Source organism: Sciurus carolinensis, chromosome 6, assembly GCF_902686445.1.
Source record: "Sciurus carolinensis chromosome 6, mSciCar1.2, whole genome shotgun sequence".
Classification (NCBI taxonomy): domain Eukaryota; kingdom Metazoa; phylum Chordata; class Mammalia; order Rodentia; family Sciuridae; genus Sciurus; species Sciurus carolinensis.
The window spans coordinates 53,072,764-53,095,084 of NC_062218.1; the positions used below are offsets into that span (position 1 = coordinate 53,072,764).

General features: G+C 33.5%; 1 protein-coding gene across 3 annotated transcripts in view; it reads left to right on the plus strand.

Moving 5' to 3' along the window:
• Cwc27 (CWC27 spliceosome associated cyclophilin) overlaps positions 1 to 22,321 on the plus strand; it is a 244,990-nt gene that overhangs the window by 59,742 nt on the left and 162,927 nt on the right. The window contains exon 11 of one of the 3 annotated variants that reach the window (XM_047556517.1): positions 4,965 to 5,036. The exons of the other annotated variants lie outside the window; for them this stretch is intronic. Coding sequence (XP_047412473.1) covers positions 4,965 to 4,989 — 25 coding nt within the window. The 3' untranslated portion in view covers positions 4,990 to 5,036. Of the gene's footprint in view, positions 1 to 4,964; positions 5,037 to 22,321 lie in introns of those variants that run through there. 3 annotated transcript variants of the gene reach the window in all.

Here is a 22,321-nt window from a genome sequence, read left to right on the forward strand (position 1 = left end):
CTCAATTCATGGAGCCAAAGGTCATTTAGAGCTTCTTACTATGTTTTTAAAACTCCTGGCAACTGTTTTTTGTTTTGTTTTGTTTTGTTTTTTAACTAATACTTTAAAAATGTTTGAAAGTTCATACTATGTATATCTTTACTGTTCTCTTCTTAAACACTATAATTGCTTAAGATTAGTATAGATGAACATCTGGCACCTAAACAGGTTAAAACAAATACAAACAAATAAAACCCTTACAAGGCTATAAACCAACATGGAAATAAATTGTGCTAAAGGGATTCACCTCATCGAGCCCATTTGAATCTGAAAAATTCCCAATTTTCAGGCAGAAAATTGCTTATCCTTGGTGTAATGTTGTATACTGCAACAGCCTTTGTTTGTTTCATACTACTCAAATTCTGTTCAGTATGATACTTGAACTAGTGGAGATATTTGTGTATATGCTGTTTGACACTGTTTTTAGACCCCAACGAATGAACTATGGACAAAACTGATAAATTCTTAGACTTCATCAAGATAAAAATAAAACTTCGGTTCTGAAAAAGATACCGTAAGGGAACAAATGACAAACCACCGACTGGAAAGCAACATTTGTAAGTCATATAGCTTATAAAAGACTTAGATCCAGAATATGTAAGGAACGTTAAAAACAATAAAAAAACAAGCCAGTGTTAAAAATGATAATAAGATCAGATGGATACTTTACCAAAGAAGACACATGAAGCAAGTAAACATATAGAAAATATGTTAATTAACATCCTTGCTGCAGTGGACAATTATTGTAAGTCAAAATAAGGATTTAAAATTTTCTATGCACTGATACATTTTAGCATATAGTGAATAAGGAGCTAGGAAAAAAATGTTAAAAGTTTATTTGGTTTGAAATCTGGAACTTAATTACTTTTCCCTACAAGGAACTTAGAGCTTAGATTCTAATGCTCTTAGTTTGCGTTTTGCAGTAAATGCAGAAGTTGCTCACCTTAAAATAGGAGCCAAGTAGTACTGCAAAAAAGAATAGGGGAAGAATGATAACTGTATTTAGTCAGGGTTCTTTAGAGGAAGAGAATCAATAGGAGGTATAATTATAAAAAGGGGATTTATTTGATCGGCTTACACGACCAGAAGCTGGATAGTCCACAAAGGCCGTCTGCAGCTGGAGAGCTGGAAGAATCAGCACCTATGCAGTCCAAGACACAGAAGCCCCAGAACAAGAAAGATCAACAGTGCTACCCTAGTCCGAGACCAACGCTTCTGAAAACTACCTGGAGAATCACTGGCAGAATCCGCTTTGGAAAGAGTGAAGAAGCAAGAATACCATATCCTCAGACCATCAAAGCAGCAATCAAGAACCCTTTTAAGAAGATCGGAGCTTGCATCTACATCTGCTTCCTTGTTCTTCCAGCTTTAATTCCATCCTATGGAGCAGCGCTGCCCACGCTTAGGGAGGGTCTCCACTTCAGTTCCTATCCCACATTCCAGTCATTCCTAGACATGCCTTCATTGACACACCCAGAAGCCTCTTAATCATCAGCATCTCTTAATCCAATCAAGTTGACAATTCAGATTACTCATTACAATGACACTAGAGAGATTTCCAGGTTGTCCTCTGTTGTATTTTCAAAGTTTAATTTACTCAAGATTTAAAAAAAAAAAAAACTTACTCAAGATTACAGTTCAAGTAATGGACAATCTGGGATTTAAATACATGTAAGTTTTATTTAGCTACCATATTATGTTTCCCTGGGATAAGGTTTACAGAATGAGATATTAGAATGGTGTATAATAAGTACAAGGGAATGGGTAAGAGATTGATTTCTGATAACTGCAGGAATTTGTGTACACATAGATGCATGTTTGCAGGATTTTGGTAGAAACTGTAGGAGAAGTAAACTGGGGCCAGGTCATGATGGGCCTTCTGTGGTGTATTTGCAAACTGGACTGTGTCCTATGAATGGTGAAGAACAATAGAAAGATCAAAAAAATTGGAAAATGAAATGATTAAGTTTTTATTTTAGAAAGTTCACCATTGTAATGGTATGGAATTTAAACTGGGGGAGCCAAGATTAGAGTTTAGAGGGAAGGACATGATGAAACCCTAAACTAAGGCAGTGTTCTGTTTGCTAGGCCCTTTGCATTCAAACATCTACAGTATCCATTTAGTAGATACAAAGATAAACACTACTCTTGCCCAGCTGAGCTAGCTAGATAGCCATCTGTACACAATAAACTGGATGCAATAGAAGCTCAGAGAAAGCACAGTACCTTCATGTAGAGGGAGAGACTAATTTTGATTTTATGGATCAGGAAGTCTGCGTGTATGCAAGTAGATTACATTAGAGGTAGGCCTTGAAGAAGGGGTAGAGTTTGAATATGAGGAAATGGGTGGGGAAGGGAATTTCCAGCAGAGGAAATGGAGAAAAGTACAGATGTATTTGAGGAACAATCATTGTGACTAGAAGAGTTGGTGGAAAGATAGGTTGGGACCATCCAGGGTAATAAAATATAAATAAAACTCCTTTTGATTAGTTTATGTATTAATCAAATGTATAGATAAACAGATCAACCTTTTTCAACTAGATTAAATGAATTTGAAAGATTCAGATGGATGAATATTGGATTTTCTACATTTTGGGAGAGGAGTAATATGAATAGGAAAGGTTGGTTAGATTACTATTTAATTGTGTTATTTTCTTTTTATAATTGGAAAATGAATACCAAATTACTATAGTAAATAAGTTAGATACTTGACTTAGGGAAAAGAATGAGTGGCAAGATGAAGACAAATTTTATTTCTAGTACTATCTTTTTTAAATTATACTTAGTTTTCAATTTTAATAGCACCTTGATAAAGTTATGTGTCCTTTCATTTGAACTCTTAATTCTTAACGTGAATATATATCCTTAACCCTATAGTATAGTATCCTTTGAAAAGTACTGATGCATTCAAAAGTTATATGGATTATTTCAAAAAGAACAACACACACTTTACCATCTTAAAAATTTATTTGAATAATGATTTTTCTCAATTTAATGACAACAGTGATCTATGAGGATCACAGTAGAAATGGAATCTGAATAAATTAACATTTTTGAGCCTGTTTTTCCTTATTTTTACATGTGATTAATACTTACCCTTCCTCTTTCAATAGGGTTTTGGTGAAGTTAATGAAATAATGTATGTGAAACTGTATTTGAAATATGCCATTAAAGGCCCTTTGATGCCCACAGTCCATTTCTCTCATTTAACAACCACAGCATAGCTCACTTTCTGGTACTCTCTTCCAGCCTTGACATATTTGAAAATAAAATGAAAATTAATTTGTTAGGTCATTGATCATAGTTATTAAGCATATGTGGCAACCATTTAAGGAGCTCTATGCATTTAAAAGGTATAATATCAATGAAGTAGAAGAGATGAACCAAGTTCATGGGAATGATTTGGACAGACAAGTGAAGCCTATCTAAAAAAATTAGTGCCTGCTATTCTTCCTAAGCATCCTGGTTCTCCCACTTCCTACATCCTTTTCTTGGCTTACAGAGGATGTAATTCTGCATCAGAAGCAACTATTGTTCAAATCATGTTTTGTCAAATGAGCACATGAAATTACTTCAGAAAAGAATACATTTGAAAAATATTAAATAGGATATATAGACTTAATACCCTAAATGCATACAAAATTTCAAATAAAATGTTAAATCAGGGAAGGTTAAATAGTTTTTTCCTGAAGGTACTTTTAAAGGCAGGTTTATACTGCCAGCAGCCAGTACCCAAACTGGAATAAGTAAAACGTATGGATGATTTTGTTAGTAAAAGGAATGGTCTTATCTAAGAAAATGTGTTTACTTATTTGTTACATTTTCCTTACATCATTAATTTACTATTTTTATTTCATTTGTTTAATATTGAGTATTTATAAGAATGAAAGTATTATTTTTGAGAACATTCTGTTTATAATAAAAACTTTATGAAAACCTCATAAAACAAAAATAACATGTATTTACAAATGTGAGTATGGACATGTTCACTTAAGGAAACAAATTTAAAAGATAACATTCTAACTTTAGGTAGTGTATGCAACTGTTTTATTTTAGGAAGATAAATGTCCTTGCTAAAAATTCAGTGACATTTATTGCTTAGGAAAACACGTTGCTTTATGTTTTTCTATGTGCTTTTTAAATATAAGTAACTATGAAACATTTCAAATCTCACTGAAGAAAACAAGCATTAAAATGCTACTTTTTAAAACAAAGTATTGGGAATAAAATTCTATTCTATTCTTCATATTGTGATTTTTGCTTGAATATTTACAATTTGAGAACTTGGGTGTACCAAGAGTTTTAAGATAATAGTTTTAAAAGTCTTTTTCCTATGTGGAACTAATTTATGAATGGAATATTGTTATGGAATGATATTGCTTGATTTTCTGCATTGACTAGATAGGGGATGATTAGTAAGCAGGGCTACTGAAAATGGTTACATAGATTATGACCTTAAGAAGATACTAACCATGAGCTTTGAGTCTGGGCTGAAATCTAGCCCTCTGCACTGATGAGAGACCACATCAGCCCCAGAGTAATGGATACTGTTTTCAAATCCTTTAGCTTAGAGAAAGTATATTTTTCTTGTCTGATTTTTTTTTTTCATTTTGCTTATTTTTTATTTCTCTAGAAGGTATTTCTAGAGGGTGTGCCCCTTTCTCATTCATAAAACAATGCCTCATGTGCTGGCCTGTGTATAAATTTAAAAAGTAAAAGAAAATGAAAATATAGATATGATGATTTGTTAAGCCTGTGGCTACCGCACAGTGACCTCTGTGTGGCAGATTATTAGTAACATTAAGGCAGCTTGGAAACAATATGTTGCAATGGAAGGAGCTGTAGGAGGAGGTTTAGGAACCAGAAGTTTAGATCTTCTACATCTTTTTTTCCCAGCTGTTTGACTTTTGGTATTCTTTTCTTAGAAACAAAGGACATGAACTACCTTGATGGATATATCTATCCCTCAACTTCTGTGAAAGCTATATCTGGAATGTGGTAAACAGGGCTGAGAATTTTCCAAACTGACAAATGTCATACATAATTCAAAGTCTCTGAGCATGCCTTGAAATCAGGTGGTTTTCTTTCTTCTTTCTACTTATTTAATTTATTCCTCTTCTTATCCTGTTTTGTCTGTGTTTTTTTTTTTTTAACTTTCATAATGGTATTTTAGAAGTTGGTTTTTGAATCTTTCTTTGTTTTTTCTAATGTTAAGCATTTAAAACTCTGTATTTTCCTCCAAGCATTGCTTTCTCTGCATTTCACCAATTTTTAGTGTATTGTTTAGACCATCAATTTTATATGTCAACTTGGCTGGTTTACAGACTCCAGTTGTTCAAACACTAATCTAGGTGTTTGTGTGAAGATATTTTGTAGAGGAGATCGGAGTCTATAATCAGTGACTTTAGGTAAAACAGATTATTCTAGATAATCTGGAGACCTGATTCAATCAGTTGAAGAACAAAACTGGAGGTTCTGGAAGAAGAAATTCCATTTGGATTGCACCTTAAGTTCCTGTGCAAAAGTCTTCAACTTGTCTTTCCTGATAACATGCTTGTGTTACAGATTTCAGACCCAGGGTATTGCCTAGGTAATGCCCACAACTGTGTGAGCCAGTTTTTTGCAATAAATATCCTACCCCCACTCTGTCTATACATGCGTGTGCACACACAGACACGCACACCCTACTGCTTCTTGTTTCTCTGATTGAATATTCTACTGGTTCTGTTTCTCTGGTTGAAGTTGTACTGATAAATTGTGCTTTTATTTTTATTCAGTTCAAAATATTTTCCAATTTCCCTGTGGCTTCTTATTCAACCTATGGGTTTTATAGAAGTGTGCTGTTTAATTTCCAAATATTGGGGAATTTTCCATGGATTTTTCTGTTACTGATGTCCAAATTAATTTCATTGTGGTCAGAGGGCATATTCTGTATGATTCCATTTATTGTACTCTTATTGAAACTTTGTTTTTTGGCCTGGTATATGGCATCTCTTGGTATATGTCTTATGTGCACTTGAAAATTATACATATATATATATATATATATATATATATACACACACACACACACACACACACACACACACACACATATATATACATATTCTGCCATGGTTATTTGGGATATTTTATAAATATCCCCAATATTTTTGATGGCACTTTGAACCTGCATTTTAATGTTTAAATTATTATGGGAAACCTGCACCTTTCCTTAATAAATCAATTTTTGAGAGAATTACATTCCTAAAAAACTGAAGGACCATATAGTAAGTTCTAACTTTATAATCCATCAACTATTTTAATTGCTAAACGAGTAGTTAATTTTTAATTTTGTTTCTTGCTATGGATCATAGTATAATGCATGTTAGTTTTTTGTCTTCTGCTTTCAGTTTTATCTTGTATAGTACTTAGAACTATAGTTTCCTTTTGATGATCCAAGAATAAAATTTTAGTTGGTAAATTTTCTTGGACTTGTCATTTTTAATTTTCTTCAGAATATTTCTGTATGTATGTGTGTGGCAATTTTGTTTTCTCATCCTAAGAACAGAAAGTGAATGGAAATAAAAAATCAAATCAGTATATTCTTTTCTGGAGCAGGTTTTCCCCCATCTTTAAGAAAATTGCAATAACCAGAATTAAAATGGTCTTTTGAAGTTTCAATGTATTTTTCTTTTAAATAAGCACAGTGAAAGAAAATAGTTAAAAGTATCAGGTCTTCAGATTCTATCCTTAGAAGATTTCCCACATTATTCCTTTAAATAATATATTTGCTATCTGTGTTTGCTTCACAATTTATATAATACAAAATGTAAGTTTCTATCATAAGTGGGAAATATATTAACCAATTTAAGTTTTAGTGAATTGAGAATATTACTTGAGATTTGGAAAGGGCCTTAGAAGCCATCTAATCTGGTATCTCACCCCAGCTTCAGAGCTCTTTTTATTAGAATTTATTTTATGTCATAAGCAATTATACCATGTTTATATAATGCTTCTTTTCCCATGTTGTCCTTTTGCCAATACCATAAAGTAATTGAAGTAACTATAAAAAGAGAACTCATTTGTAGGAATCAGAAATGTTTTATGTTTTTATAATGAAAGAGTATTGACTTAGAGTTGAATACCAAGGCAAAATACAAGTTGTGCCAGTTTTTAATTAGTTTCTTTGAATAAATTATTTAACCTCTCTGATCCTCAGTTTCTTTATTTAAAAAAAATGAAATAAAAGTTCCCATCTTACCATATTGTTGTAACAATGGAATGAGTTAGTAGGCATTCAATAAATCATGGCTATTTACTTCAATTATAATATTTTATTTTTGTTTTTAGGATACCACATTATAAGGATATTCTGTAATATAGTTTAAGAAATTTTCAAGTGATTCAGAATACTGTTTTAGTATATGTTATTTTTGAGAAAAAGTAGTTAATTATGATACATTTTTTAATAGTACAAATCATTTGTACTATGACTGTTTTCCCATTAAGTAGTATTTAATCTTCTGCCCCACTTAATCTTCCTGTGCCAAATGTTTATAGCACCTTAATAGAATTATGGAAATTTAAAGTTGGAAGGGTCATATAAACTGTCTTCTAGTGTCTTAGGCTTCTAGTGTCTTGGGCTGCTATGATGAAATATCATAAACTGGCAAGCTTATAAACAACTGAAATTTTTTCTTACAGTTCTGGAGTCTGGGAAGTCCTGGATTTAGGCACTAACAGATTCCTTGCATGGTGAAGGCTTGCTTCTTTGTTCACTGATAGCCATCTTTTCCCTGTATGATCATATGCAGCAAGACCTGTAGGTCCCTCATATTGTATAAGGGCATTAACCCTGTTTATGGGGGTTCCATACACAAGGACAGAAACATTCAAACCATTGCACTCAGTTTTCTCATTTTTTCACATAAAAATTTGAGAGAATAGGTAATTTATTGAAGATTCTTTTGCTACTGACAATGTAAGTAGTGCCACACTGAATGTAAATCTGTCATCCTTTTTCCTGTACTGTCTTCTAAAAACCTCCCAAACCACTCACCAGTCTACAACATATACTCTGAAACAGCTACTAAACTAACATTATTTTCCTTACCCACTAAATTGTTTTAAGAAGGTACATGCAATGAAGAGCTCTCAAAAAAACTAGGAACCACCATATGACCTAGCTCTCTTTCCTCAGTACATATCAAAAGGTCTAAAATCAGCATACTGTAGGGATGCAGCCACATCAATGTTTATAACAGTGCAATAAGCAATAACCAAGCTCTGGAACCAACCTAGGTGCCCATCAAGCGGACGAATGAATAAATAAAACGTGGTATGTATACATAATGTAATACTGCTGAGCCATAAAAAAGAATGAAATTATGGCATTTGCCAGTGTTTTAGTCAGCTTTTTTGCTGCTATGACTAAAAGAATCTGACCAGCACAATTATAGAGGAGGAAAAGTTTATTTGAGGGCTCATGGTTTCAGAGGTCTTAGTCTGTAGAAGGCCAACTCCATTCCTCAGGACTCAAAGTGAGGCTGAACATCATGGTGGAAGACTGTGGCAAAAGGAAACAGTCATGTGTTCATCAGGAAGCACAGAGAGTCTCCACTTTCAGATACAAATATATACCCCATAGTCATGCCCCAATTACCACCTCCAGCCACACTCTACCTGCCTCCAGTTACCACTCAGTTAATCCCTGTCAGGGGATTAATTCACTGATTGGGTTAAGACTCTTACAACCCAATCATTTCTCCTATGAACCTTCTTGCATTGTCTCACATAGGAGCTTTTGGGGGATACCTCACATCCAAACCGTAACAGCCAGTAAGTAAATGGGTAGAACTAGAGATCATCATTTTCAGTGAAATAAGCCAGACCCAGAAAGTCAAAGCTCAGATGTTTTCTCTGACATGCTGAAGCTAGAGCAAAATAAGGAAAAGAAGAAAAAGCAAAGCATAGGGGGTGAGGAATTCCATGAAAATAGAAATCAGTGAAGTAGAGGAAGGGGATTGAGAAGGAGGAAGGCCGGACAGGAAGAGGGAAGATTGATGGAATGAATCTGACCAAATTTTGCCATGTACATATATGAATATACTACTTTGAATCTCACCTTCAGTTTTATCCACAAGACACTAAAAAAAGAAAGAAAGAAAAAACTATGAATAAATAGAAGAAAGACCAGTAGAGTAGAGGAAAGGGAACAGAGCGATGGAGTGGGGGAGGGAAAAGTAGGACACCAGGGGCTGAAATGAAGTAAATTAGGCTCCATGTTGTATGATTGTGTAAAAAAGTGAATGCAACTATTATGTAAGACTATAATGTGCCAACAAAAGGAAAAAAGATGCATGCGAGTAAAAGGCTTGAAAGCCACTATTGAGTAGTTCTTCACAGCAGTGGTCCTCAGTGATGTATATGAGAGAATGTTTCTTTGATCATAAAAATAATAATTCCAATTATTGTACAAAATGGAAATGTGATTTTTAGTATTTTTGTATTTATTTAAGGTAAATTTCATTACAACAGAATAATTAGGCTGCTATTATTTCTTATAAAATGATTTTCCTTGATTTGGGTTTTCTAAAATCAAACCTTACCCTGAATCACCTATGACTCATTGTTTTATTCTTTTACTTGTAAGATTATTTGTTAGGTTCAGGAAATTCAGTTTCCAACTTTAGAATTATTGGTTCAATGTCAGGGTACTAACTGACTCAACTTATGTGTGGATCATGTTTGTGCTTTTATTTGTATGTTATTTAGAATTTAAGAAAAATTTTCCTCTAGAAACAGTCTGTAATTGATAATTTTCCCCAGTTTGGGCAATTTAATTTGGAGCTATTGGAACTCCACTAGGAAAAAATAAATGTCAAAAATTAAATATGTAACTGTATATGTGTGTATAAAGCCTATGAAATATCATTAGAATTATACATGAGACCACATATACTTGATTGCCGAAGATATGTGACAATAATTTCATTGGCAAGTCTGAGGAAAGATCATTTAAATCAGTTTCTTCCTTTAATTTTTCAGTTAACATTTATTGAGCATCTGATGTATGTGACATATAAATATGGATCTTATATATGAGCCAAATCTTTGAATAGAAGGTATATTACATGATGATGTGTTTATATCAGTAATTTACCTTTCATTAGAAGTAAGGGTTTGTTTGCAGATCACATATTTGATTTTGTGTTCTTCCAGTTATTCAGGATTATTCAACTAGGTTTGTTTCTTTCCTTATAGCTTTACAATTTATTATTACTATTTTATGCTTAGTCAGGATACTCCATTTTTTAAAATGTTGATAATTTCTTGTAAAATTATAATTGCTGAAGTAATTTTCATGTTTGATTGTGTATTCTATTCTCAGTAGATAAGTAGAGTATCTTGCTTCTAAATCCAAACAAAGTAGGAGATGAATTCCAGACTAGCCAAGAACTGTCTTGCCCCCACTTCCATGTTTTTATATATGCAAGCTCACACATGTCAAAGAGAAACACTGTAGTTTGGCTTTAGCATTTTTCATACATTTTATCTCAAGACGCTTTACACTTAAAACATTATTAAGTACCCCAAGGAGCTTTTGTTTATTTGTGTTGTATCTATCAGTATTTGCTGTATTGGAAATTAAAATTAAGAAAAATTTAAAATATGTAATAAATATGTTTAGAAATAACAATAATAAATTCCAATAAATCATAATGTAAATAACATCTATTTTAGAAAGAATGACTGTTTCCCCCAAAAACATTAATGAGAAGAGTGGTATTGTTTTACATTTTTGCAAATTTCTTTAATTACTGGCTTAATGAAAGGCAGCTGAATTCCCATATCAGCTTCTTCATTTGATCTGTTGTATACACTGTGTTGTTTTGGTTAAATTATAGGAAAAAAATCTGACTTTACACAAATACGTAGTTAGAAAAGGAAGGAGTATTTAGCATCCTTTTCATATAATTATGGTTCTTTTTAAAAATATTTTTCTTTGGTTGTCAGTGAACCTTTATCTTATTTATGTATATGAGGTGCTAAGACTTGAACGAAGTGCCTCACACATGCTAGGCAACTGCTCTACCACTGAGCCACAAACCCAGCCCTGATTATTATTCTTTGATACCAAAAAATACTATACTAAACTCAACAGATAGTAATTTCTTGTACATTAGAGGCACTATGAAATCTAAAACTGAATCAATAATGCCTCACATTAAATTTCATTGGTTTATTTTACACTTGGAGTAAATCATTTCCCCCCACATGATTTTGTAATGTTATGCACTAGTCATTTGGAAAGTACTGATTCATCAAATTATACAGATCTTCCAAATGTTACTACATTTTTGTTATATAAAAATCACATTTGTTAAAATTATCACTGATCTCCAAATAGGTCTTCCAATGTTTAGTCAGTTTCACAATAGTTCTTCCAAGTTTTTTAAAATTCTAATTTGTGCTTGAGTACTCAAACTTTATCAGTGTCAAGTATTTTCAACCTTTCTTGAAGCGAGAGGCTCACTGTTACCAACTCAGAATAAACAAATTTTGCCAGTTGTTCTGTCAAATTTCAGGTGTACCATGAAGAAAACCTGACAGTTATAGCTCACAACTTGAATAATTGTACAAGTGTTTTTCCTCCAAATAACTCTCACACTTGTATGTTTGTTCAGTAAAAGAGTTTTACACATACTTTTTTTAATCACATAGAATATGTGCTCCAAGATTGAGATTTCTTAAATTTAATAACTTTTATTGTGTCATCAGGATATTCTTAAGTGAAACTGACTTTTAATTTTTTTTTTTAATTGTGGGTGCATGGGAAATACAAATACAATGACTTCTAGTACAGTTTGCTTCCACTGCTCTGATTCATGCTTCAATTCTAGCAGTTTTAACCACCATCACTTTTGTACTATTAATGAAAATGTCAAAATAGTGAAAAGGGCAAGTTACATCTTAATATTATTAGTTTCAATCTCATGGTTTCTCTGTAAATGGTTTCAGGACCTTCCAGGGTCTATGAGCCATTCTTTCAAATTGCTAGTGTAGCATTTAAGAATGTAGAGCACAAACTCTAGGCCCAAAGGTATCTGACTCTGCCTCACTGTGAATTCTAGAGATCTAAAGCAAGTATTTACTTTAGTTTTCCTATTTGTAAAGTGAGCTTATAATAGTACTATATAGGATTAGTCTGCAGACACTGGTTTGGTGGTGCACCCAGCCACTCAGGAGGCTGAGAGAGGAGGATTACTTGAGGCCAGGATTCTGAGGCCATCAAGAGTCTATCTCTTAAATTAAAAAAAATAATAATAATAATAATAATAATAATAATAATAATGTAGAGTAAAGAAACTTAGCAAACAAATGCAGTGGGAAAGTGAATGAACCTAGAATTGGGATTTTAAAAAAACCTGAATCGGTATACAGATGAACGAACTAGTATATATGTGAAGCTCTTAAGATAGTGTCTGGTATAAAGTAAACTTATATGTTTACAAATTATATTTTGTACTATACATATACACATGTACATATATATTTCATTAACTCTGGATATTTTGAAAACACCATTCAGATTCATCTCACTGCTCATATTTAAATCAGAGCAGATGACACATATTTTAGTTATAAAGACCCTCAGAGAATTCTTTGTGTATCTTGTTTATACCACTTTAGGATGTCAAGAGTATACTTTGAATTGGTTTGATAGCTTTGGTAGGGGAATAAATGTTATCATATTTACTCTATAACTGGTTTTGATGTACCTATAAGAAGATTCCTTCTGTAGTTTAAATGGCTTTGGGAGGTATTTGCAGTGTGATATAAAAGAGTTGTTAGATTGTTTTGGACTTTAGTGTTGGATGATGACACAACTTGACTAATTAAAAGTTAAACAACTATTTGTATTGCTCTCTACAGGCTTTTGCTTTCAGTTTATTTATTCTTTGCAACCTGGATTTATTTATAAGTCTATGCATACTCAAGTAGTTTCGATCCTCCTTTCCTATGGGCTTCATCTAGAGCTTTGTGCTAAAAGACTAGTTATCATTTTTGCCACATAGTGTAAAAAGATAACATTAAATCTTTGAGTATAATGAAAAAAATCTTTCCTTAAATTAATTTTATTATTTATTCAGAACATACAAGCTATGATTGCTTCTATCTTTCTTGAATAAATTTGTCAGAATTTCTGACTGAACATAAAAGTAAATTAACCATACTTTGGGATCCAACAGGGGTTTTTGTGCTGTTAATTAATCATACTAGATGAAATTATTCTGCTAGAATAGTAAATAGTAAAGAAGAATTACTTAAGCCTGTGTAACATCCTAAACATAAAATGGAGGGGAAATCAACTCCGAGTTTTTTAATGGAGGTTATTAAAAAAATTTGTCCTTCATTTTTAAGAACTGATGTTATCATTAATATTCAAGTTATACCTTTAAAGAAACTAAGTTGAAATTAGTTTTTTGAAAAATCTCTACATTTATTGAATTTTATCTATTTGAATAAAAGTACAATAAATATAACTTTTTTTATGCTGTCTTTGAAACCAGCAACATGACCCTGTACTTTTGATCCAGACTTCAAATGAACTCTTCTATGAAACTCTGCTATTAAGTCTCATACTATCTCCAAGGTATTCTACTATGTATCATAAGCACAAAAGAAACTTTTCTGTCTTTCTTTAATATTTTTAACTGAGTGAACTTTGATGTAATTTTTTTAGGCCCATACAAGAGATCTGGAGTAATTTCATATTTTGTTTTAACCTCATGTTTATAATTTGCGGCTTGGAGTTCTATGAAATGCCTTTCACTGTAAGTTAGGCTAGATGATAGTTACTCTTAGTCTGGCCAAAGGTAATACTCAGTGCAGTGACACTTTCAAAAGGAAAGTAAAGAGACTTCTAAGTATAAAGCTTTATTTTTACTGATTTTGTCCTTCCTTATATTTCTGCTATTTGTTTTGTTTGAAACAAACTAAAGTGTTTCTTTGTAGACTCCAAGGACACATATGTATCCTATACCTATGGTCCAGAAGTTTCCCATTCCTTTGCTTACATTATGCTCTTTCTTCAGGCTTTTGTACACCTAAGCTCTTAATCCTTTCCCCTGAGCCATCTCCAAAAGCAAACTTCACATTTGGTGAAACAAGAATTGTTTCTGAAGATTGTCCTTGGATTCAGCTGTAGAACAGGAAAAGAATTTGCAATTCTGGGAGTTCCCCTGGCTCCCACCGCCAAAACAACTGAAGGTTTCTGGAGTCTGCATTGATCCCCTCTTAATAGCATAGAGACATACCTTTTAAAATCTGAATTCACAAAACAGAAATGAAGAACACTATGAAAATGTATATTTTCATATGGGTTTTAGATTAATAAGCATAATTTAATTTATTTTGATGAATAAAGAGCTACCTTTCCAGGTACATAATTGTAGATTGAAGAAACTTTTCTAATAAAAAATATTTCCACAAAAATTCTTAATTGTGCTTTAACATAGTGTTTTTAAATAGTTAAGATCTTCTAACATCCTAATTGGAAATTTTATTTTTCAAAATGTTACTGAATAAAAATGACTTTTCTATCTAAAGTAAAAAGGTCTAAATCACATCTTTAAAAGAATTATAGGTAAATCAATGTTCGTCTTCCTTTTACATGCATGTTCATAAAACAGAAGTAATCCTGGCTGTGCCTGTCTTATGCATTCAAACTGTGTAGATTGCTGAACATTTGGCAAAGATAATTATATACTTTGGCTTGGGATGTGGAAACAGCAAACTTTTCCACTTTCCATTATGTAAATTAGCAGTGGAAATAGCTGTATATTGCTCTATGATGTTATCTTGCTAAATATAGGTAACTCAGATTCATTCCAGTTAGAAGGAATAGTTTGTTCACAAACTGATGAAGTTTTTAGTATAATAAATGTATTTGCTCATCGTATGGGTATTCAGTCCCTTTAAATTACTTTTTCCTCTAAACATCTACAGGATTATAGATTCTAGCAAAATTGATCAGATTTCTCTGATGACTTTTCCTTTTGACCTTTATATTTTATAATTTTTATGAGGGTGAACACTGCACAGCAAGGAAAAAAAGATTTGAATCTTGTGATGAATACATTGTCTCTGTATCTCTCTTGGTTTGTTGTTGGTGGCTTATTTATTTATTTATTTATTTTGGAACCAATTTCTTGGCCATGTTAAAATAAAGCAATCAAAAACAAATATTAGAACTTCTTAGTTTAATTTTGGCAACAAAATAGGTAGACATTAAATTGTATAACTCAAAAAGATTTTTTAAAAAGCAGTAATTTAGTTTATAAATTATATCCCACGTCCAGTTTTACAAATTTTCAAATATTATGTTCATATGAGTAGTTATTACATTTAAGCCACTTGGATGACATTATATTTATTTTATATTTATAAATAATAATGGTATCACTTAGTGAACCTTCAGCAAATGGCTTACTAAGTTTAAATATTGCTGAGGCCCCCAATTTTTCTCAGAGTGCTTAGATGTGCCACACTTTGGAGGTAACCTAATGTTCATAAGTGGCTCTAGGAGACAATAGACAGGAAGGAGAAGAGAGATAGATCTCAAGGTAGTCCAGCACACAGAACACTGATTGTTTGCTTGTTGCTTGCTTTACAGAGCATTATATGCTATATTCTGTTTTTGGATTTCATTTTACTGTTAATGTTTTTACTTTCATTCAATTGCTAATCAACAGTTTCCTCTGTGAAGATGTTTTTGCCATTCTTGGAACTACATAGAATTTTCCCTTTAATAATACTGTTTGTAAATGTCCCAGGCATGTGACCTTTTTAAAAAAAAAAAGGCAAATCATTTTCTACTTTTAGTATGTGGTTAAAGTGAGTTGGCCCATTCAAATCAAGCCTAATTTGATGTGAGTTAGTATGAACCTTTGACAAAATCCATGGTTTAAAATTTAGACTGGAAGGAGACAATAAATCTCACTGTTTAAATCACCCAACAGAGTAACAGTACTGTTTGTAACATTTCTCCAGTCTTCATTCCTAAATCTGTTATTCTGTGATGTAAAGCTTGGTTACTTTTCAGTACTTTTAAATTTGTTTGCAGAAGGTGGAGCCCAGAAAATGTGCCCATCATTGAGTGCTCTAAGTTTAGTTAAGGAAAGCAAGACTGCTGTAATGTTTCTATTCCAAAAGAGTTGTATTTATCTGAGTTACAGGACTGGTTTACATAAACGAGAAACTAAGATTTTCCATACGCCAGGAAAAGTTTCAAAAGGATGGCTTTTGTGCTTGCCACTTCATATCCACCAAATGTTACAAACAAATACTCATGTCTGCAGTAGGTCATTTGTGGGTGTGCGTAATTGCGGTTCACAAGTCATTCGAACTGAAGCCTTTTCCAGGTACCAATGAGAAACCATCAGAAAATGAGTGTTCCTTCTGCATTTGGAGAGTGAGTTCAGCTTTTAAGGTTTATGAACTTATTTTTTTTGCACAAATATAGATATATCAAAGGGTATTTTTTTCCAGAAAGGAATTCCATTAACTTTGGTGTGAAACTGAAGTATTGTAATCTTTATCATATGTAATTACTTTTTTGGTTATTGGAACTTGGATTTAAAAATGTTAAGACCTTCAATAGCCTACTTTATTTTAGTTACTTTTTAAAATAGAACTTTTGTATACTGATAAGTTTTTTAATGTGACTCCTTTGCTTACTTGGACTACTTAAGTGTCAAATTTGGTTTCAGAACTGATGAGAAGAGTTTGATCATTCTTTTCATGGAGAAATCAGAAAGATTTCAATGAAGTCATTGTGTTTACTATCACTACAAAGTAGCAACATACTTGTTCTTGGTGAGGCCAATTAAAAAGAAATTCATTTACCACTATATTTTCCACTTTTGATACTTAAGAAAAAAGAAAGAAAGAAGGAAGAAAACCACCTTAAAGGAATCTTTCTTATTTAGAGTATAGAAATTAGGTGAAATTTTTCTAAACTTGTTCCATATATAGAATTTGAAATAGTTGTTGCTGTTCTAGGAAACCTTTTCCTTTCTATTTTTGAAGTTGAAAACTTTCAATAGTATTTTTTGGGGAAGGCATTTTAACCTTTTCAGTTTTGGATATCATTTCTAAAAACTTGAAGTATCCCTCAAAAAGCACCTAACCCTGTATTTTTCCTAGAAATTTTTGAATATCTACATTTATTCCAAGCAAAAGCATTCTCTACAATTAGAATTTATCATATAATTTTTTACTTTCTTAGTAATTAGCATCCTTATTCAGTTGAGGTGATTAGATTGCTTTACTACCTTATTTTTTCTCTAAATCTAGTATACTGGGTAGTTTATGAATTGACAGGTAGAGAACATACATGCTTATATATACATTTGTGCTTTTAGCTTTATTTTCCCAATTTAATTAACTAAAAATTCAGTGTTTTATCAGGAGGAAAGTCAGGGTAGAAGTAAATGTTTTATATCTCATCACTTTCTCTTTTCTTCTATGAACCATAATAGGGATAAACAGCTGCTAATAATAATATACAAGCAAGACAGGATTCCTGAGTCAGGGAAGTTCATGTCTTACTGTCACTGTCCATTTATATTCACTATTCTAAAAGAGCTAACAATCAGTGAACTATTCAATTTTCATCAGTATTTCAGAAGAACTTGAACTAACCATCTGTGGGCTTCCTTTTAAGGGAATGTTTATAATTACCAGACTTTCATAATTCTTGAACCAGCAAGGACATTTTCTCATCCAGAGGGAGAAAGCAGAATTAATACTAGGTATCCTCTGCCTTTAACTTATAAGTGTTCTGGAAAGCCTATTTCCCCATAAACATTAAAGCTGAAATTTGTAACTCTGAATCTTAGAATAACCAGTAAACTCTTGATTTTTTCCATCAAAGAAAAGGAACAGAGTAGAATAAGTTATTGTAAAATAACTTATGTTTGGATTTAGAATGATTTTTATACTCTGGCTGAATGTGGTTATATCTGTTTAAGGAATTTATGAAAAATAATGAATCATACTATGAAAACTTGACCAAAGAGGAACAGAGAAGCTGTCTTGTCTATCTTTTTTATTAATAGGAAGAGTATCTTTCAAAACAGTGGAAGCTTGGATCATTTTCAAAAATTTAATTTAACCCTTTTCTAAATTCTTAATTGCTATGCCTCATATATACTAAATGCTCAGAAAATATTTATTGAATGAGTGAATAAGTGAAGTGCATGTTATCTATTGAGTACATGCATTAGGCCTTAACTATGTTAGGTATACAGAAATTGAGATATGAAGACAAAGTCTTGGTTCTTAAAATAATTACTGAGAAGGGACATTCATTCATTCTTCATCTACTATATACTGAATTATGTTGACCCTGTCAAGTTTCCAAGGATGAAGAAGATGAGGGTTAAAAAGAAGTAATGAGGCCAGGGATAGAAGTTGGTCAGTAGAGAATGTAGATACAAACAGTATTATTAAAAAAAAAATTAATGCAAGAATAGTTGACATTTGTGAATAAGGAAAGTATAATGGAATAGGTAGCTTTTAAGCTAGGGTGTAAGATGAAGGAGGGGAGTGAGGAAGTACCTGGAAGCAGGAAGCACAAAACCTAGTGAGAGGAGGGAATTGGGAAAGGCCCAGCTATCTTCATAGACAGATACTGGGAGAAGAAGTGTTGGGCTGGATGGTAGATACCTTGAGACAGATTGTTTCAGATTTCTTTATGTTTTGGTCAGCTATTTTGCTGCTGGAACTAAATGATCTGACCAGCACAATTATAGAGGAGGAAAAGTTTATTTGAGGGCTCACGGTTTCAGAGGTCTTAGTCCATAGAAGTCTGACTCCATTCCTCAAGGCTCAAGGTGAGGCTAAACATCATGGCGGGGGAGGGTGGTGGAGGGAAGTAGCTTACATCACAGTGATTAGGAAGCAGAGAGAGACTCCACTCGACAGACACAAATATATACATATCCCAAAGCCACACTCCAGTTCCCACCTCTAGCCACATCCTGCCTGCCTCCAGTTACCACTCAGTTAATCCCATTGTTGATTATTTCACTGATTAGGTTAATACTCTCTAAACCCACTCTTTTCTCCACTGAACCTTCTTACATTGTCTACTTTGGGGGATACCTCACATCCAAATGATAACACTTTCGGGAGTTTCTTTAAGGTATCTGATTATGATTATATTGATTATGGTGGGGGAAAACTGGAGGCCAAAAGATCAGTTAGGAATCCCTGGCAGTTACATAAGGGAGAGATTAAAGCCCTTGAAAAACCACAGAAAAGTAAAGATGGAAAAGAATTGGTGTGGAAGAAGAAATGGCAACTGGATATGGCATCTGAATGGGTGGCCAAAGAGGAAGGAGTCAAAGAGGACTCCTGACACTTCTTATAAGGGACATGGTAACTTCTTGATCAGGGTCACTTGTGGCACAAGACTGCAAATTATAAATTCCCTTAGATCTAGTCTCCAGGGGCTTTCTTTGTGAGGAAACTATTGCAGAGAGGCCCCCTACCAGGGACATAGCCTTTGAGGCTTGTGCTCTCCAAAGTCAAATCTTTGAGTCTGTGGCTAGGAATCAGAGCAGAAGAGTCATTGTGGTGGGAACAGTAACTAGAAGTGTCAAGCAGAGAAATGATCTCTGCACGAGTTGATATGTCAGGAGGGCCAGTAGCCAGAGCTAGGTAGGGCAGATTGATTATTGTACCCAGTATCCTGAAGGTGTCCCAGGGACTGAGCAGGAGTTAGCAAAACATGGTGTTGATTGTTGTTGGTCTCTGCTTGTTTTTTAACTTTCCCCTTCTTTCATTAAAAACATAATATTTATTCATGAGTGACATCTTAGAAAACAGGGACATGTGAAAAAGAACAGTTTTCACTGTCTATAAAGAATGGTTAATATTTTACCACAAATGCTACTAATCCTTCAAAGAATCAGAGTTATTTTTTTCCCTCAACTGAAAATAACAGTATATACCATATAAAGACAAAAGGATTACTATGCTTGCTTGTTATTATTAGTTTATAGCAAGTAAGATGGAAGTCCGATCTATTTCTGATCTATATAAAAGACCTTATTATTGCTGGGGAGCTGTTTGAGAAGATTAGGCTGGGGAGTAGCATGACAGGTGTACACTTAAAAACAATTTCCAATTTCCTTTTCTTTTCTTTTTTTTAAATTTTGGCCACAGTGTGGACAATGGATCAGAAAGCACTCCAACACTTAAAGCCTAAAGACCAATTCCAAGATCAAGTCATAAGGGGCTAATCGGGGCATTAGCAGGGGGAGTACAGAGAAATTTGAAAGCATTATGGGAAAGAATTGGCAGAATGTGGTGATTGATAAGTTGTGGAGATGGAAAAATACATTGGACCATCTCAATTAGTTCTATCATAGGAACCTCAAGTCCATCATGTCCAAAACAAATTATAATCATTCTTACCAAATTTACTCCCATCCTGGATTGCCTCTCTCATTAAATAAACTCTTTTTTTTTATTGTAAAAATATGGGATACATGTTGTTTCTCTGTTTGTACATAGAGTAAAGGCATACCATTTGTGTAATCATAAATTTACACAGGGTGATGTTGGTTGATTCATTCTGTTATTTTTCCCCTCCCCCCCCACCCCTCCCATCCCTCTTTTCCCTCTATACAGTCCTTCCTTCCCCCATTCTTGCCTACTCCCTAACCCTCACTCTAACCCTAAAACTAACCCCTCCCACGCCCCATTATGTATCATCATCCACTTATCAGCGAGATCATTCTTCCTTTGGTTTTTTAAGATTGGCTTATCTCACTTAGCATGATATTCTCCAATTTCGTCCATTTGCCTGTAAATGCCATAATTTTATCATTCTTTATGGCTGAGTAATATTCCATTGTATATATATGCCACAGTTTCTTTATCCATTCATCAACTGAAGGGCATCTAGGTTGGTTCCACAATCTGGCTATGGTGAATTGAGCAGCAATGAACATTGATGTGGCTGTATCTCTGTAGTATGCTGATTGTAAGTCCTTTGGGTATAGGCCAAGGAGTGGGATAGCTGGGTCAAATGGTAGTTCCATTCCAAGTTTTCTAAAGAATCTCCATACTGCCTTCCAGAGTGGCTGCACTAATTTGCAACCCCACCAGCAATGTATGAGTGTTCCTTTTTCCCCACATCCTCGCCAACACCTGTTGTTGCTTGTATTCTTGATAATCGCCATTCTGATTGGGGTGAGATGGAATCTTAGGGTGGTTTTGATTTGCATTTCTCTTATTACTAGAGATGTTGAACATTTTTCCATATGTTTGTTGATTGTTTGTAGGTCTTCTTCTGTGAAGTGTCTGTTCATTTCCTTAGACCATTTGTCGATTGGGTTATTTGTAGTCTTGGTGTTGAGTTTTTTGAGTTCTTTATAGATTCTGGAGATTAGTGCTCTATCTGAAGTATGATTGGCAAAGATTTTCTCCCACTCTGTAGGCTCTTTCTTTGCATTGCTGATAGTTTCCTTTGCTGAGAGAAAGCTTTTTAGTTTGAATCTATCCCAGTTGTTGATTCTTGCTTTTATTTCTTGTGCTATGGGAGTCCTGTTGAGGAAGTCTGGTCCTAAGCCGACATGTTGAAGCTCTGGACCTACTTTTTCTTCTATAAGATGCAGGGTCTCTGGTCTGATTCCAAGGTCCTTAATCCATTTTGAGTTTAGTTTCGTGCACGGTGAGAGATATGGGTTTAGTTTCATTCTGTTGCATATGGATTTCCAATTTTCCCAGCACCATTTGTTGAAGAGGATATCTTTTCTCCATTGCATATTTTTGGCCCCTTTGTCTAGTATGAGAAAATTATATTTATTTGGGTTTGTGTCCATGTCCTCTATTCTGTACCATTGATCTACCTGTCTATTTTGGTACCAATACCATGCCGTTTTTGTTACTATCCCTTTGTAGTACAGTTGAAGTTCTGGTATTGCAATACCCCCTGCTTCAGTTTTTCCTGCGAAGGATTGCTTTAGCAATTCTGGGTTTCTTATTCTTCCAGATGAATTTCATGATTGCTTGTTCTATTTCTGTAAGGTACATCGTTGGGATTTTAATTGGAATTGCATTGAATCTGTATAGCACTTTTGGTAGTATGGCCATTTTGACAATATTAATTCTGTCTATCCAGGAACATGGGAGATCTTTCCATCTTCTAAGGTGTTCTTTAATTTCTTTCTTTAGTGTTCTGTAGTTCTCATTGTAGAGGTCTTTCACCTCTTTTGTGAGA